Source organism: Lepidochelys olivacea (assembly GCF_965140295.1).
Source record: "Lepidochelys olivacea isolate rLepOli2 genome assembly, chromosome: 14".
In the NCBI taxonomy this organism is placed as follows: Eukaryota; Metazoa; Chordata; order Testudines; family Cheloniidae; genus Lepidochelys; species Lepidochelys olivacea.
The window spans coordinates 39,762,642-39,777,795 of NC_140424.1; the positions used below are offsets into that span (position 1 = coordinate 39,762,642).

The 15,154-nt window shown below is 49.0% G+C and overlaps 1 protein-coding gene and 1 long non-coding RNA gene across 3 annotated transcripts; one reads left to right on the forward strand and one right to left on the reverse strand.

The window, feature by feature from the left end:
* Positions 1–4,289: 4,289 nt before the first annotated feature.
* LOC311530939 lies at positions 4,290–7,193 on the reverse strand. The gene is made up of 3 exons (XR_014714125.1): positions 7,128–7,193; positions 4,497–4,662; positions 4,290–4,404 (listed from the first exon to the last, which is right to left on the reverse strand). It is a non-coding gene; the product is annotated as an uncharacterized lncRNA (long non-coding RNA).
* A 51-nt stretch (positions 7,194–7,244) lies between these two features.
* LOC311530914 (zinc finger protein 620-like) lies at positions 7,245–12,791 on the forward strand. 2 transcript variants are annotated; one of them, XM_084647949.1, is made up of 4 exons: positions 7,245–7,618; positions 7,726–7,852; positions 8,878–8,991; positions 9,370–12,791. In XM_084647949.1, exons 2-4 carry the CDS (start codon positions 7,726–7,728, stop codon positions 10,017–10,019), a joined length of 891 nt encoding a protein of 296 aa, XP_084504075.1. In that variant the 5' UTR covers positions 7,245–7,618; the 3' UTR covers positions 10,020–12,791. The 2 variants fall into 2 exon arrangements, with proteins under 2 accessions (XP_084504075.1, XP_084504076.1); XM_084647950.1 differs by having other exon boundaries at positions 9,373–12,791.
* The last annotated feature ends 2,363 nt before the right edge of the window (positions 12,792–15,154 follow it).

Consider the following 15,154-nt stretch of genomic DNA (forward strand, 5'->3'; position numbering starts at 1 on the left):
GTCTGGCCCCTCACCTGGGGCAGTCCAGCACACAGGCCTTGCTGTGCGAGCAGCTCTCAGCCAGCAGGTTCCACGTGCCTGTAGGGGGCTCATCAGCCGCAGCTGGGGGCCACCATGCGGGCTCGGTAGGGCTGCTGGCCACGGGGCCAATGGGTGTGGGTGGGATCTCGGGAGTCACGTCCCAGGGATCTGCCCCGCTCCCCAGCACTGCTCCAGCTCTGAGCTGTCGCCGCTGCCTGGGACCTGTGGGGCCCCACCGGCCTCCCCGGGGGAAGAGCCCCCTGGGACTGGTGCAGAGGCTGGGCCAGTCTCAGCCAGTCACAGGGGACAGTGTGGGGGGGCTCAGCTGGGTGCGTCCTGCCAGGCAGGTGGGTCCTGAGGGAGCCTGGCCCGGGTAGGCTCTGCTCCTGCTCCAGCCTGGCTGATTGCACCACGTCCAAGGGGCTGGAGTTATCCTGCCCCAGGACCAGCTCTGGCTGCGCTGCCGGCTCAGCCTGGCAGACGCAGTCACCTCCCATCAGGGCCGGCTATTGTGGCTGGGGGTCAGGGTGTGGCAGAGTAGGTCTCTAGTGGGTCTGGGAGGGTGCTGGGCAGTGCGGGGTGGGGAGAGCTGTGTGTGTCGGGGTGCTGGGAAGTGTGGGGGGTCTGGGAGGGACACTGTGCAGTTGTGGCAGTGGGGCGCACTGGGCAGTGAGGGGATCTGTGAGGGGGGCTCTGGGCGGGGAGGTACAGGGCACTGTGCAGTTGTGGGAGGTGGTCGGCTAGGGGGGCACTGGGCAGAGAGAGGAGCTGTGGGGGAGTTCTGGGTGGGGGGGGCTGTGCTTGGCATAGTGGTCTGTGGGAGGGTACTGGGCATGGGGGTTTGTGGGGTCTCTGGGTGGTGTGGCACTGGGCGTAGCGAGTCAGAGGGGTGCTGGGCAGGGGGGTAGCATGGTGCAGCATGGGCCCGCCCCCAAGGGGAAGAAGCATGATGGCAGTGCAGGGCTGGGCTGGCCAGTGTGCGCCTGGCAGCTCCCGGTTTGTAAACAGTGTCCTTGTACTGGGCTGGGTGGAGCGGGGCTGTCCCTGCCGTGCCATGACCCATCTTCCATTGCCCCCAGCCAGCCCCTCGCTCTGAGGACTCTGCCCCTCTCCCCCATGTCCCCATTGCCCCCATGGGGGCCCACAAATATGTTTAGCACCAGGCCCACAAAAGGTTAATCCGGCCCTTTTCAGGGTGCAGGCTCTGGGATGGAGTTGGGGTGCAGGAGCGTTGCAGGCTATGGGGAGTTTGAGTGATGGGTGCAGGCTCTGACCTGGGGCAGTTGATTGTTTCTTCCTAAATGGAGTACTTTGCATTTCTTCTTTTTGAATTTCATCCTATTTACTTCAGACTATTTCTCCAGATCATTCTGAATTTTCATCCTATCCTCCCAAGCACTTGCAACCCCTCCCAGCTTGTTATCATTCACAAATTTTATAAGTGTACTCTCTATGCCATTATCTCACTCATTGATTAAGATTTTGAATAGAAACATACCCAGAACCGATCCCTGCAGAACCCCACTCCTTATGCCCTTTCAGCCTGATTGTGAATCACTAATAACTACTGTCAGAACTGTTTTCCAACTAGTTTTGCACCCATCTTATTTTAGCTCCATCTAGGTTGCATTTCCCTAGTTTGTTTATGAGAAGGTCATGGGAGATAGTATCAAAAGCCTTACTAAAGGCAAGATAGACCATGTTGACCACTTTCCCCCATCCACAAGGCTTGTTACCCTGTTAAAGAAAGCTATCAGGTTGGTTTTACGTGTGAGACTGCTTAAATTAGCTACATCAGATGGCCTTTATTAGCAAAGCAGGACCTGTGGCTGCTGCAGGAAGCCCGATCCTACAGATAGCATTTTCACACAGATGTGTAAGAAACTGCCACCTGTAGGGATGTGCTGCCTGTAACTGCTATATTTGGTGAAGCTAATTCCTACAGGTGGCAGTTTCTTATGCCCTAGGTATGTGAGGCTGCTATCTGTAGCAATTTGAAACCTGTAGCAGAGAGAGCATGAATTCTTACCATTAGGAGTTCCTGAGAGCTGCGAAGGGCTGCACCTGTGGACGCTCAGGTAAACAGTGTCTTGCAGCCAGCTAGTGGCTTTCCCTTACAAGCCGCAACACATAGTTTGAAAACCCCTGGCCTAGCACAATAAGCAAACCTACCCTGCTATTTTCATTAGGAGCAAAAGAAACTAGTGCTGAATACTGCAGCTGACAGAATGTGTTGTAAACAAGTATCACACAGATCTGTCTCTTGTTAGAAGAGCTTTCTGCTAAACTCTGCACATGCCCAGCCCAATCACACTCCCTACCTTCATCTGGCTTCTCTCACTCAGCACAAACCAAAATCCACACAAGATGACATTTGGAAAGATGACAGTTTCAGTGGATGAACCTGCCAGATAATAGCTGCTCCTGCTACTGGAAATGTAGTGGGGGAATTGTCATAAATATAAAGGGAAGGGTAATCACCTTTAAAATCCCTCCTGGCCAGAGGAAAAATCCTTTCACCTGTAAAGGGTTAAGAAGCTAAAGGTAACCTCTCTGGCACCTGACCAAAATGACCAATGAGGAGACTTTCAAAAGCTGGGAGGAGGGAGAAAAAAAAAGGGGGTCTCTGTCTGTCTGTGTGATGTTTTTGCCGGGGACAGAACAGGAATGGAGTCTTAGAATTCAGTAAGTAATCTACCTAGAGATGCGTTAGATTATGATTTCTTTAAATGGCTGAGAAAAGAGCTGTGCTGAATAGAACGAATATTCCTGTCTGTGTGTCTTTTTTGTAACTTAAGGTTTTGCCTAGAGGGATTCTCTATATTTTGAATCTAATTATCCTGTAAGGTATTTACCATCCTGATTTTATAGAGGTGATTCTTTTTTACTTCTATTAAAAATCTTCTTGTAAGAAAACTGAATGCTTTTTCATTGTTCTAAGATCCATGGGTTTGGGTCTGCGGTCACCTATGCAAACTGGTGAGGATTTTTACCAAACCTTCCCCAGGAAGTGGGGTGCAAGGGTTGGGAGGATTTTGGGGGGAAAACATTTCCAAACAATGTTTTCTCAGGAACCCAGATAAAGTTTGGTAGTGGAAGTCCAAGGGTAAAATAGTTGGTACCTTGGGGAAGTTTTAACCTAAGCTGGTAAAAGTAAGCTTAGGAGGTTTTCATGCAGGTCCCCACATCTGTACCCTAGAGTTCATAGTGGGGAAGGAACCTTGAGAGGAATATACCAGAGAAATTACACTGATCAGGCCTTCTGAGAATTTACCAGGGAAATCCAGAAACTTCATAATTTGGGATTCTGAAGAAAAGTACAGGGAAATGAGAGCCAGGATTTCCACTGACTTGCTGTGTCACCTTGGGCAAATTACATCACCTTGTGTGCCTCTGGTTTGTCCCCTCAACTTTCCCCTGCCGTGCTAACTCCAGAGGAAATAGGCCAACTACAATTCTGATTTCAGCAGCAGATCTTTTTACCCCTCTGGATCTATCGCCAGGTGTTAGATAGAAGTTGGTGTGCCTCCCACCTCTCTTGTGTAGTGTACAAAAGAGATCGAGAAATGATTTTTGCAAACAAACATTCCATTCCTACATGGAAACTATTGACATGCTTAATAAATGGAAGTGTGTCAACAAATTCTTTAAAAACAACTGTGTGGTAAGCAATACCTTTGAGAAACCATTCTTTGTCTTCATCACCACGTCATCAAAATCACCTGGGTGACTGCTTGAAACTCCTGACACTACACACCCCTCCTCTTCCATGTGTGTGACCTCCACTTGACTGTTGTGAGGCTTGTGAGATACGTTGCCTCCCATTTCTCCTAACTCTGAGGTTTTCACAGTGTCATCTACAGCAGTTTCCTTTTCCATGTTTCTCTGTGATATGTTTTCCTTATCTAATTTTGGAGGCTCTTTAAATACTTTTAGTTGGGAGATACTGTAGCTCACGAAAGCTTATGCTCAAATAAATCTGTAAGTCTCTAAGGTGCCACAAGTACCCCTTTTCTTTTTGTGGATACAGACTAACACGGCTGCTACTCTGAAACCTATACAACATTGCTTTACCTTTCCCTAACTTGTTTTCTAATTTAACTCTCTTACCCTCTACAGCAGCAATTTTGTATGGTCCCACGTAGGTAGGTTGTAGCTGCCCTCCCTTTCTTGCTTTCCTTCTCGAATTCAGTAACATGACAGTGTCACCAACCTTGAAGGTTATTTCCCCATGCTTATGAGTCTTAGTTTTGGCATACTGTATTTATTGCTTTTCTTGTGCTTTTGAAATATTACTAATAGCCAGTTTAGTTCCAGCATCACGTCTAGCTTCAATTTTCATGATGTACTCTTTGTAGTATTCTTCCTCGAGTTCCTCAAAATCTGTTGGTTTTGGAAACAAATGGAGAAGGAGTTGTTTGTAAAATGAACAATCACAGAATACCATATGCACCCGAAAGCTGAAGGACACTTACCGTGCAGTTGTCTCAGACTTGGTCTGGGAATCTTGCCTCAAAGCCATACAGTAGTCAATAGGGTGACAATTTGGTTGTCGTGTTTGGTTTTGTTAGCAAAGAAAATACGTCACCAAGAGATGCATCCCAATTAGTCGCATTGTCATCAACCAACTTGCACAATGCTCTGTAAAAAATGGTGATTGATTATTTGTGGGGGAAAGGACTGTCTTTACTGAGAGAAATTGTATACAATCAAAAAGGTGTAAAGAGGCCATCCTAGTGCAGTGGGATAATTCCTTTTACTTGAAATAAAAGACAAGCTGAGTTTCAATGTACTTAACATTTGAAACAATTTGTAGCTTCTGTCCTAGTGCATTCTCCTTTCTATTAATACTGTAATTTTCCCTGCCCTAAAATGACCTTTTGATGGATTTGTTTGTGTTTTCAGCTAGTCCGTTGGTTTGTGAATGGTTTGGGCTGGTGAAGCTAGGTTGTATTCCCCGTGTTTTTTGTGCACATCTCTAGGTTAAGCAGAAAGGGGAAAAAAAATGTATGCCATAAACTTTCCTTTGGACAGGTTTGGTGTGTAACCCTAACCCTTTCCCCAGATACCTTATGAGGCATGCTTTATATGTAAGATCACGATGATATGAAAACGTGGAATATGGGGTACACTCCCCCCAGGAATAGAATGTCACACATTCACTTTCTGATATAGCTGTAAAACTACTCTTAAAAGTTTTCTAAATAAATCCCTGTTTAAAAATGTATGGTGTGTACCTTCTAGAAATGAAATTTAAATCGAGTCTTCCTGACTAGTGATTTAAATTATGATTTAAATAAATTTGATTTAAATCAAATCCACCATGGTTTAGGGCCAGCGTCATAGCATTATGTACATGTTTATTACGCAAGAAATCTTAAGGGACACTTTCACTGTATGACAAGATGGTTAGTTGCCATCCTCAAAATACCCATTAGACAAACACTTGATACCAAACACATTTTTGGAGAACAGAGAACCAATCCCATATTCCTATATTTTCAGGACTGTTTAAAAAACATTTTGCAAGTGGAATTTCATGGCTATTGCATGAAAAACCCTTAATGAAAGTCTGAACATTTAAAAAGAAATCTTTATTAGTCCCTTTCCACCTCATAGTAAGTCATACAGTCTATTAATAAAAAAAAAAAAAAAACCACCACTGAATGCACACACAACATTGAGAGTAGTGAAAAGCATTATAAATAGTATGTGAAATACTTAATTCCTTTGGCAAGCAAGCTCACAGGCAGAAAATCTACCATTGTGCTTTATACAGACTTCCAGCTCTGTCACTGTTACACACACAGAAGGAGCAAAGAGGTATCACCGCAAAAATTACACTCAAAACTGTGGTACTCACATGTCACCTCATTGCTCTCTCATTTAATTTTTGAAACATTTTCTTTAGCCTTTGTCTTCACTGTTAAAACTTAACATGTCTTGTGGTGTTTTCATAAGTTTTATTAGCAGTGAGAAAAAGGGCTATGTCTGCATAATGGGGACACAAGATTAATTAGACACCTGGATTATTCTTCAGAGGTTGATAATGTCAGATCCTGCTCGTTCTCAGTATGCTGAGCTGAAGTGTTGGTCTTCCCATCATCCAGATTGCTGGGACAATCACTTCTCACTGTTCAGTCTTTGTACCTCAGGTGTTTCCGGTTGTTCTTGTAGGCTGTCACTGTCCACCTTTTCTTTCTTCCCCCCACTTTCTGGAAGGCTCTTGTGCTGTGACCTGGGTCAAATAGCACCCACTGTGTAGAGGTATCTGATCTTGGTCAAATAGTCCCCATTATATAGCACTATCATTCAGAGGTTCCTATTGCACACAGTTCCTGGGGTAATCTTTGTCTTTGTGCATTCCTTCAATAAGCCATTAACATTATCTGGCCTCATCCAACACAGCACATTTGAAATACAGAGACATGGTCAATATTTCTAGCCTCAGATACAAAGGTTACATGCATTCAGAGTGGATAAACACAGTCAATAGGTCTTAAGTTTTGCAATGATATCCCACATCAGCCATGTTGCATAAATTATATATTAGCTATGTCATATCCATATCCTAAGCATATTTTCATAATCGTGGAGGTGGATTACCAGGAGCACTGGCACCCGCGGCATCGCTTTGAACTTTGTAGTGTAGACGTAGCCTCAGTGGGTTAGATCAGACCAAGAGGAGCGGCCCTGACTAGGCACTGGGATGCCTGTGCCTTTAAGAACCCAGCCTTGGAAGCCCATGCTCAGAGGTGCTGTCTGTGGGAGGGGAAATTAAAAAGCCCCTTTGCCCCCCACCATTTTTTGCAAACACTGGTGTCTCATCCCACTGGGGTAACTGTTACCCCCGGTGGCCCTGCTTGTGCGGTTTTGCCCTCTGCCACCCTCTGCCAGCACCTCACCCCTGGACTTAACTCCTGCTCCACCCCCCCCCCCCAGCCCTGATTTTGCCCTTTAGCCCCTCTCCTAATGCTGCCTCCAGCTGCTTCGCCCCCCGATCAGTCAATTTCCGCCCCCTGCGCAGACCCTGGCCACCCCGCTGCTCCGATTCCCCCCCTTTGCCCCTTTTTAACCCCTGTCAATAGCAATCCATAGAATCTTACAGGCTAATAAGGGCAGCGTGAAGGGCAGTGGCTTCAGCAGATGAACTGAGCATGCTCAGGACACAGTCAGACGCACATTCCTACCCAGGGTAATTTACTACACTGCGCCGCCAGCCCCCGGTGTGCGCGGGGCGAGGGCAGCCAGCCCGCGCCGTGCAGAACAGGCCCATTGGCACGGCTGGGGGGGGGGGACATTCCCCCATTTCTGAAGCAGAAAACCCGCCCTCCCCCCCCCGGGCAGGGCTGGGAAAACGGACCAGACTCCCAGTGCTGGAGCCTGACCCCACTGGCCAGAGGCTGCTGTGAAGTACAGAGGGAAGCTGTCGGGATTCCTGTCCCTGTCCCCGGCTCGGAGCTCTGCTTCCCGTCTCAGCCTGTGGCTGGCAGGCGGGTGGGAAATGAGAAGACCCTGCCCCGCTCCGTGTGCTGGGGGGGACAAGGAGCTCTCACCTTCTCCCACCCCCTGAAGCCTCCTGGCTGCTCTGAGCAGGGTGTGTGTCTGTGGGGGGGATTCTGCTTTTCTGGGTCTCCTGCCCCATGACTAGTGGGATTGTGGCTGGGGCAGCAGGTGCTGAGCGGGGGACTCTTGTTGTTCCAGATGCTGGTGACCTTCGAGGAGGTGGCTGTGTATTTCACCCAGGGGCAGGGGGCTCTGCTGGACCCCGCTCAGAGAGCCCTCTACAGGGATGTCATGCAGGAGAACTACGAGACGGTGACTTCGCTGGGTAAGGGATTCCTGTGTCCTCAGCTATTATAAGCCGTAGGGTCTGCGTGTCTGACTCTTCTCAGTTGGATTAGGAAGGAATGGGTCTCAAAGTGAAGTGCTCCCCAACCGGGGGCCCCTGTGGGGCCGCGACCAGGTTTCAGGGGGGCCGCCATGCAGGGCCAGCGTTAGATTTGCTGAGGCCCAGGGCACAAAGTGGAAGCCCCACTGCATGGGGCTGAAGTTAAAGCCTGAGCAATTGAGCTTTGCAGGGCCCCATGGGGCATGGGACCCTGGGTATTTGCCCTGCTCCCGAATGCTGGTCCTGGCTTTTATAGGCAGACAAACAGTTGGTGTGGCAGAGGTGGGCCGTGGCGTTTTTATACCATGTCGGGGGGGCCTCAGAGAGAAGAAGGTTGAGAACCCCTGGTAGAGTCCACAGCTCCACTGTGAAAGATACGCTCCTCTCCATGCCCCCTTCAAGGGAACAGGGGAGGCAGAAACCCAATGGACAGGCTAATTCATCCCCATCTCCCCAGCTTTCAAGGGGCCAGAAGCAGGGGATTGCCCTGCCTGTGTTGTTTCTCCTTCACACACCGTTCACCAGTCCTCTCGGGACGAGCTCCATCCATGGGGAGGGCTTTCGGTGCTGCAGGCTCAGGGGTGCTGGGACAATCTGTACAGTGGGGGGCTGAGAGCCATTGAACCAAACTGTAAACCCTGGATAGAATGGAAACCACTTCAAGCCGGGGGTCTGGCAGCTCCCCCAGCACCGCTAGATCCAGCACCAATGTGCTGGTTTGGAAATAGGCAGGAGTTTAACACCAGAGCTGCGTGTACCAGAAAGTCCCCCAGAGCTCATCTACCCTGAGAACTCCTAGTGAGGGCATGACAACACCCCTCCCCCAGATATCTGCTGCTCAGAAAGCGTCAGAGTTACCATAGTCCCATGTAGGCTCAGGTAAAACTCAGGGAATGTTCCCTGTGACAAATACTCTACCAATTTTCCATGAGCCCTGAACTTGCCTGATTTCACCCCCTGTGCAGGATTCCCCATTCCCAAACCTGACCTGATCGCCCAGCTGGAACGAGGGGAAGAGCCGTGGGTCCCGGATCTCCAGGCCGGTGAGGAAAGGGAGAGTCTGAGAGGCACCCGCACAGGTGAGGAGTCAGGGAAACTGAGACAGAAACATCTGGTGAGAGAAGGAAAAAGCTGGGACTCCTGAAATGTGCTGTGAGCAAAAGCCCCCAGTTAGGTCTGCCCCATCTCACCCAGGTCAGGGCTGCAGTCAGCCCGTGTCATATTATGAAGGCAAATATCAGTCACAGCTTCCCACCTATCCTGTTAGCTGTCGGGAATTTCCTCCCTGACTTTCCTTCCCTGGGAGTGTTTGGGTGGGATGTGGAGGCAGAATCCAGTGTCTCCATCTCCCCAACTGTCACTGTGTTGTGTTTTTTCTCTCTTTGCTATTCCTCTTTCTGTCCTTTCTCCCCGGCAGAGGCAGTGACTCCTGTCTGTCTGGGTTCTCTCTCTCCCAGCAGGTGATAGGACAGTGAGTGAGAACAAGGAGGAGAATCAGCAGCAGGAAGTTCCTGGGAAATTGGAACCGCAGGAGACTTTTTTCAGAAGCGCCAAAGGGAATTTTTCCCAGGGCTTAGAACCGGGAAATGCCTGGGGAGATCAACACAGATCAGTGATGCAGCTGGGAAACTGTCCCAGGAAGAAACTGGATGAATGCATTCAACATGGCGGAGGATGCAAGGATCCCGAGGAAACCCCAGTCCAGCAGACCAGTCACAATGAAGTGAAACCTTACAAATGCCTTGACTGTGGGAAAAGATTCCTTTTCAGTGCAAACCTTATTATTCATCAGCAAACCCACACTGGAGAGAGACCTTACATATGCCTTGAGTGTGGGAAAAGTTTCAGTTTGAAATCAACCCTTAGCACACATCAGAAAATCCACTCAGGAGAGAAACCACATAAATGCCTGGACTGTGGGAAAGGCTTCATTCAGAAGTCGCAACTTATTATACACCAGAGAGTACACGCAGGAGAGAGACCATATAAATGCCTTGAGAGTGGGAAAAGCTTCATTAAGAGCTCAGTGCTTACCAAACATCAGATAATTCACAAGGGTGAGAGCAACCCTACGAATAGCTGGACTGCAGGAGAAGATTCAATTTGACTTCACACATCAGTGATCAACACAACAGAGAGACCTTGAATGTTGGGGAAGGTTCATTTGGTGCTCCCGGAGTATCAGGCATTTGCAGATCTGCACAGGGAAGAAACTTGTGAGATGTTCTCAGTGTGGAAAATGCTCCAAGTGGAGCTAACACCATGTTGGACATCAGAGACTCCTCCACATAGCCGGGAAATTCTCTCAGGGCCTTGACCAAGGCTGGCCATGGTGACAAACCCATTTCCTTGTTCCCTCGGACATCAGGGGCGTTTGGCTCCCAAGGACCCAGCTGTCCATCACTGGGGTGAGGATCCAGCAGCAGCCGAGCATCAGCTGGTCAGTGACCCTCTGGTTCTGCCTGATCTAAGCAAACCCCAGGCAGAGGAGGAAAAGTCTCCATCAACCCCTCCTCCCTGCTGCAGCCCTCGGTGTTGAGCTGATGAGCCGCAGGTGGGGGAAGGGAGAGAGAGAAACTCCTCCAGCCCCTCCGTCTGCCTGGCTGAAGTTCCCCCCTCCAGATGGGATCCCCCTGCCATGGAAATGAGGAGAAGGACACTTGGGCCAGGCCCCACCTTCACTCTAGACACCTGTCCCCACCCCCCATCTTCCACCAGCCCCTGGGCTGGGCTCCCCCACTTACCTGGAGATGTTCCCTGCAGGGGGAGTGTCCCTGGGGGCTGGTAACTCCTCCCCTCCCCAAATCACCCATGGCCCTGGGCTGTGGGAGATCAGAAGTTAAGGGACCAGGGTGATGGGTTCTGGGGAGGAAACTGGGGATTGAACAGTTGGGGCTGGGGGAGCTGGGTGCTGGGGTATCGAGTGTGTGGGGATTATGGGATAAGAGGCGAGGGAGAGCACAGGGGTAGCGAGGTGCTGCCTCTCCTCATTAACCCCTCTGCCCCGTCTCCCTGCCCCCGCTGCATTCAGGCAGCACCACTGGGAAGGGCTGATTCCCACAGCGCCTCTTCTTGGAAGCCTGGATTTCCCACCTCTGCTACTGCAGTATCAGCCTCTGAGAGGGAAGCAATGTTGCCTAATGAATAGAGCACTGGCCTGGGACCCAGGAGACCTAAGCTCTATTCCCAACTCTGCCAGAAGCTTGCGGGGTGACCTGAGACAAATCTGTGCCTTACAGAGGGGGAATAAATGGGGAGTGATAATATCAGCCTCCAAGCATCTGTCTAGGGCAGGAAAAGTGGTTGGGATTAGCTAGGGCATCTCCTTTGTTCCTCCACCCCTTTTTCTTGTCTAGACTGACCCTGAGCAGTTTATTCCAATCCCCCATTAGCAAAGTGATTGTCAGAGTCACTAAGTGCCCCCTTTGCAGTGAGATTGTCTCATTTCCAGACATCCTCGCATTCCTCCACTTTATGGTGAAAAGCATTTAATTTTTGGTGCTGTTTCTCCCTTATACACCTGGATTCAATAGATTCTAAAAGAGCTGGAGCAGGGCTAGTAAAATAATGTGGTGTTTTACCTTCTGTGTTGTTTGAGAGGGACGGGGTGAGTCTGGAGGATTCTCTCCTGCCCCCATCAACCTCACTCATCTTCTTTGACAGAGCAGCCTCTGCCCAAGCCATAGAGAGGTTATCCTTTTCCCTTTCTACCCCTCCCGCTTCATGTGTGTCATTTACCAAGTGTCCTTTGGCCGCCATGCTTCGGAATCACACTTTAATTTCTTTGATCCTCAATCAGGCGCCTGAGGACTCAAGAAGAAAATGTCACAAAACCTGAAGGGGGAATTCAAATGAATCCCAAAGCACAGTTTGAGCTTCAATCCTAGCCTCCATCTATTGGTAAAGTGGCATCTGGAGTTTTTTGAGCCAAATCCAGATAATTTCTAGACGGGAAGTTTTTGGTTAGGTTTGTCTTTTTTTCCTTTTTCTTTTATTATGATGATGCTAAAACTTTTGACAATAACACAGCCAAATAATGCGGTGGTGCTGAGTAAAGAAGGTTTGGCCTGTTCAGAAGGAAATGGGTAAAATTGTTCTTCAGATTTTGAGTTTTAAGATTCTCTGGGATTTCACTTCATGAATGGGAAAGTGGTTTGTAGCCCACCCTGGTTTGTGGGTTTTTCTCTTTTTGGTGAAGGCTGTTCTGTCACGTATTTTGACATTAAATTAGTTTGACAGGCTGTAGCTCAGATTTCTTGGGGACTTCAAAAGAGAAATGGTCATTTGCCAAAACAGTCCTTTCTGATTTTCTTTTCATATTTCCCTAGCCTTTGTCATTTTGTTCTTTGTTCATTTCTTGTTCTTTGAACAATGAAAATGATCAACATCTATCTGCAGAAACTCTTCAGGACGAGTGCTGGATATGCACTCTGAGAGTCAGAGATATGGAAGGAAGTGACTGCCTGATCCCTGCAGAGATGTGAGATACAATCAGGATGGGGAGAGGGTGGATGGGTGGGTGGCCAGGGCCTTGAAAGGGCACTCTTTGCTCTTGCGAGGCTTTGAACTGTGAACTCACTGCATAAGTCCCAGAGAGAGGAAATGTCCTACGAGTGCTGGGTGAAGTCATCCTTGAACTCTAAAGGGCTACAAATTAAGCCCCAAGAGGACTGCTGTGGAGAGGGGTCAGTGTCTCCCCATTGCTGAGAGGAGGAGGGAGGGCAAGTGCCTCTCTCATGGATTGTGAGTGGTTTTTCTACTAGCTTTAACTTGTTCCTCTTTCCCTGGGGGCCATGTGTGGCCGGAGCAGCAATGTGCTGGGCTGTGGCTGAAACGCACCATGCTGAGCTGGGCATTGGATTTTCGAGGTGTGCGGAATTCAGCTTTTATTTCTTGCTTTGAAAAGAATAAAGTAGAATTTAGTTTCTCAAACTCCCAATATCCCTTGTCTTGAATAACATGGGCGGGGGGGAAATGGTCTTTAATGGACTCACTCAGACGCTGTCTGGCTGTCCCCTATTGACGCAGCTGGGGAAAAAGCTGGTATCATTCTGGGGCGCAGTAACATGAGTGTTGTATGTAAGTTGCAGGAGGTCATTGTCCCACTCTGCTCGGCCCTGGAGAGACCAAAGCTGGAGTCCTGTGTCCAGTTCTGGGCACCACACTTCAGGAAAAATGAGGACAAATTGGATCAAGCCCCCAGGAGGGCAAAATAAAATGACCAGAGATCTAGAAAACCCAACCTGTGGAGGAAGATTTTAAAAAGTGGGTCTATTAGTCTTGAGAAAACCAGACTGGTGATGGTCTGCAGCCTTGCTAAGGGCTGTTATACAGAGACTGGGGATCAGTTCTGCTCCGTGGCCACTGAAGGGAGGATGAGAAGTAAAAAATGTTAAACTGCAGCAAGGGAGATTTAGGTGCGAGATTAGGAACCTTTCTAACCATGTGGGTATTTAAGCTCTGGAATAGCTTCGAAGGGAGCTTGTGGAATCCCCAGCGTGGGAGGTGGGTGGGTTGTTTCTTTTCTAAGCCTGTTATTTCACCATCCCTGAGCTCCTCACACTGCAGGTTCCGACTGTGATGTTTCCTCCAGATGTCCCAGACTGTGAATCTCCTTGTTCCCCCCCCCCCCCAGCCTCGGCGCGAGGGAGACGTGCTTCTGCTGAACTGGGTGTCTGTTCCCTGTCCCCTCCAGCCTTAGCTCCCCACACAAACTCCCCAGGGCTCTGCCAGTCCTTACTTTGCCTTGCAGGTTCACACTAGACGTAACCTTGTCCTCCAGCCCCTCTGACGTGTCCTTCTGCAGTGTCCAGCCCCTCTCCACTGGACACGGAGAAATTCCCAGGTAAGCCGGCCCCAAAGGGACAAGACCAGCTTGTTTGATTCAACTGAGGGTCGGCGCCAATATAACATCACAGCACTGAGAGATAATTTTAGTGAAAACAAACAGGAGTTTATCAATGAAGCAATAAGACCAACAGGTTACACATACAAACACCAGGTATATCGGGATTCAGACAGTCTGAGTTTAACTTTAACAAGTAAAATCCGTGGCTAAAGCATTCTCCCAGGGTCGCCAGCCGTCTTCACTGGGATCCCTCTTTTCACAAATGCAAAACGTGCTCTCCTGTTTTGCTTCCTGAAGGATTGCAGGGTGCGGTTCTTGTTCCCCAGGTATAGTCCAGTAAACCGCTCAAGTGCTCTCTCCCCCACCCCCCTGTATTTGTTCTCCAGTGTGTTCTTTCTGTTGGTCTATATGCCAGTGGCTCTCAAACTTTCCCAACCATTGTATCCCTTTCAGGAGTCTGATTTGTCTCCCAAGTTTCACCTCACTGAAAAATGACTTGCTTACCAAATAAGACAAAAATACACAAGTGTCACAGCCACTGCACTATTGCTGAAAAATTGTTTCTTTTCTCATTTGTACCTTATAATTTTATAAAAGAAATCAATTGGAATATAAATATTGTACCTACATTTCAGTGTGTGGTCTATAGAGTGGTATAAACAAGTCATTGTATGAAATTTTAGTTTGTCCTGACTTCGATAGTGCTTTTTCTGTAGCCTGTTGTAAAATGAGGCAAATATCTAGATGAGTTGATGTCCCCCTGGAAGACCTCTGCATACCCCAGGTGTACACGTACCCCTGTTTGAGAACCACTGCTATATGGAAACAGGACTTCAATTGTGTTCCTTACAATGCTTCATCTACCTATGAATTGTGGGAGAGAGATGAAAAGAAATCCCTCTTCTGGCAAAACCGGTTTGTCAGCCCCGACTGGATTCAGACTTTATATACCAGAAACTGTTTTAAACTTAATTCCTTAAAGATCATCTGCCCACGCTTCTTTCAAGGATCATGAGGAACAGTGTGACATAAGCCTTTATTAGCGACTTCCCATGACCCGTTCTGGATAAATACTGTAAAAGCAATGCATGAGGAGTGGGTCAGGCCTGATAGGTGTTGCCCTCATAGAACAATGCACCCTTTTCCCCTCAACACTGGAGCTCTTAGTGTCATACCCTTGGACAGCGGGTAACCCCCCCCCCCACGCCTTCGGGGAGCCTAGTGCCCTGGCTCCACCCCTTCTGCCAGAGGCCCTGCCTCTGGCAGCCCCCCTCACCCACCAGAGCCCTGAGTCCCCCCACTCCCACCATGTGCTGGAGGAGGACCGGATCCAGCCCCCGCCTGACCCCAGGCCAACCCAAGCACCAGTCCAAGCCGCTTGCCCAAGCCACCCT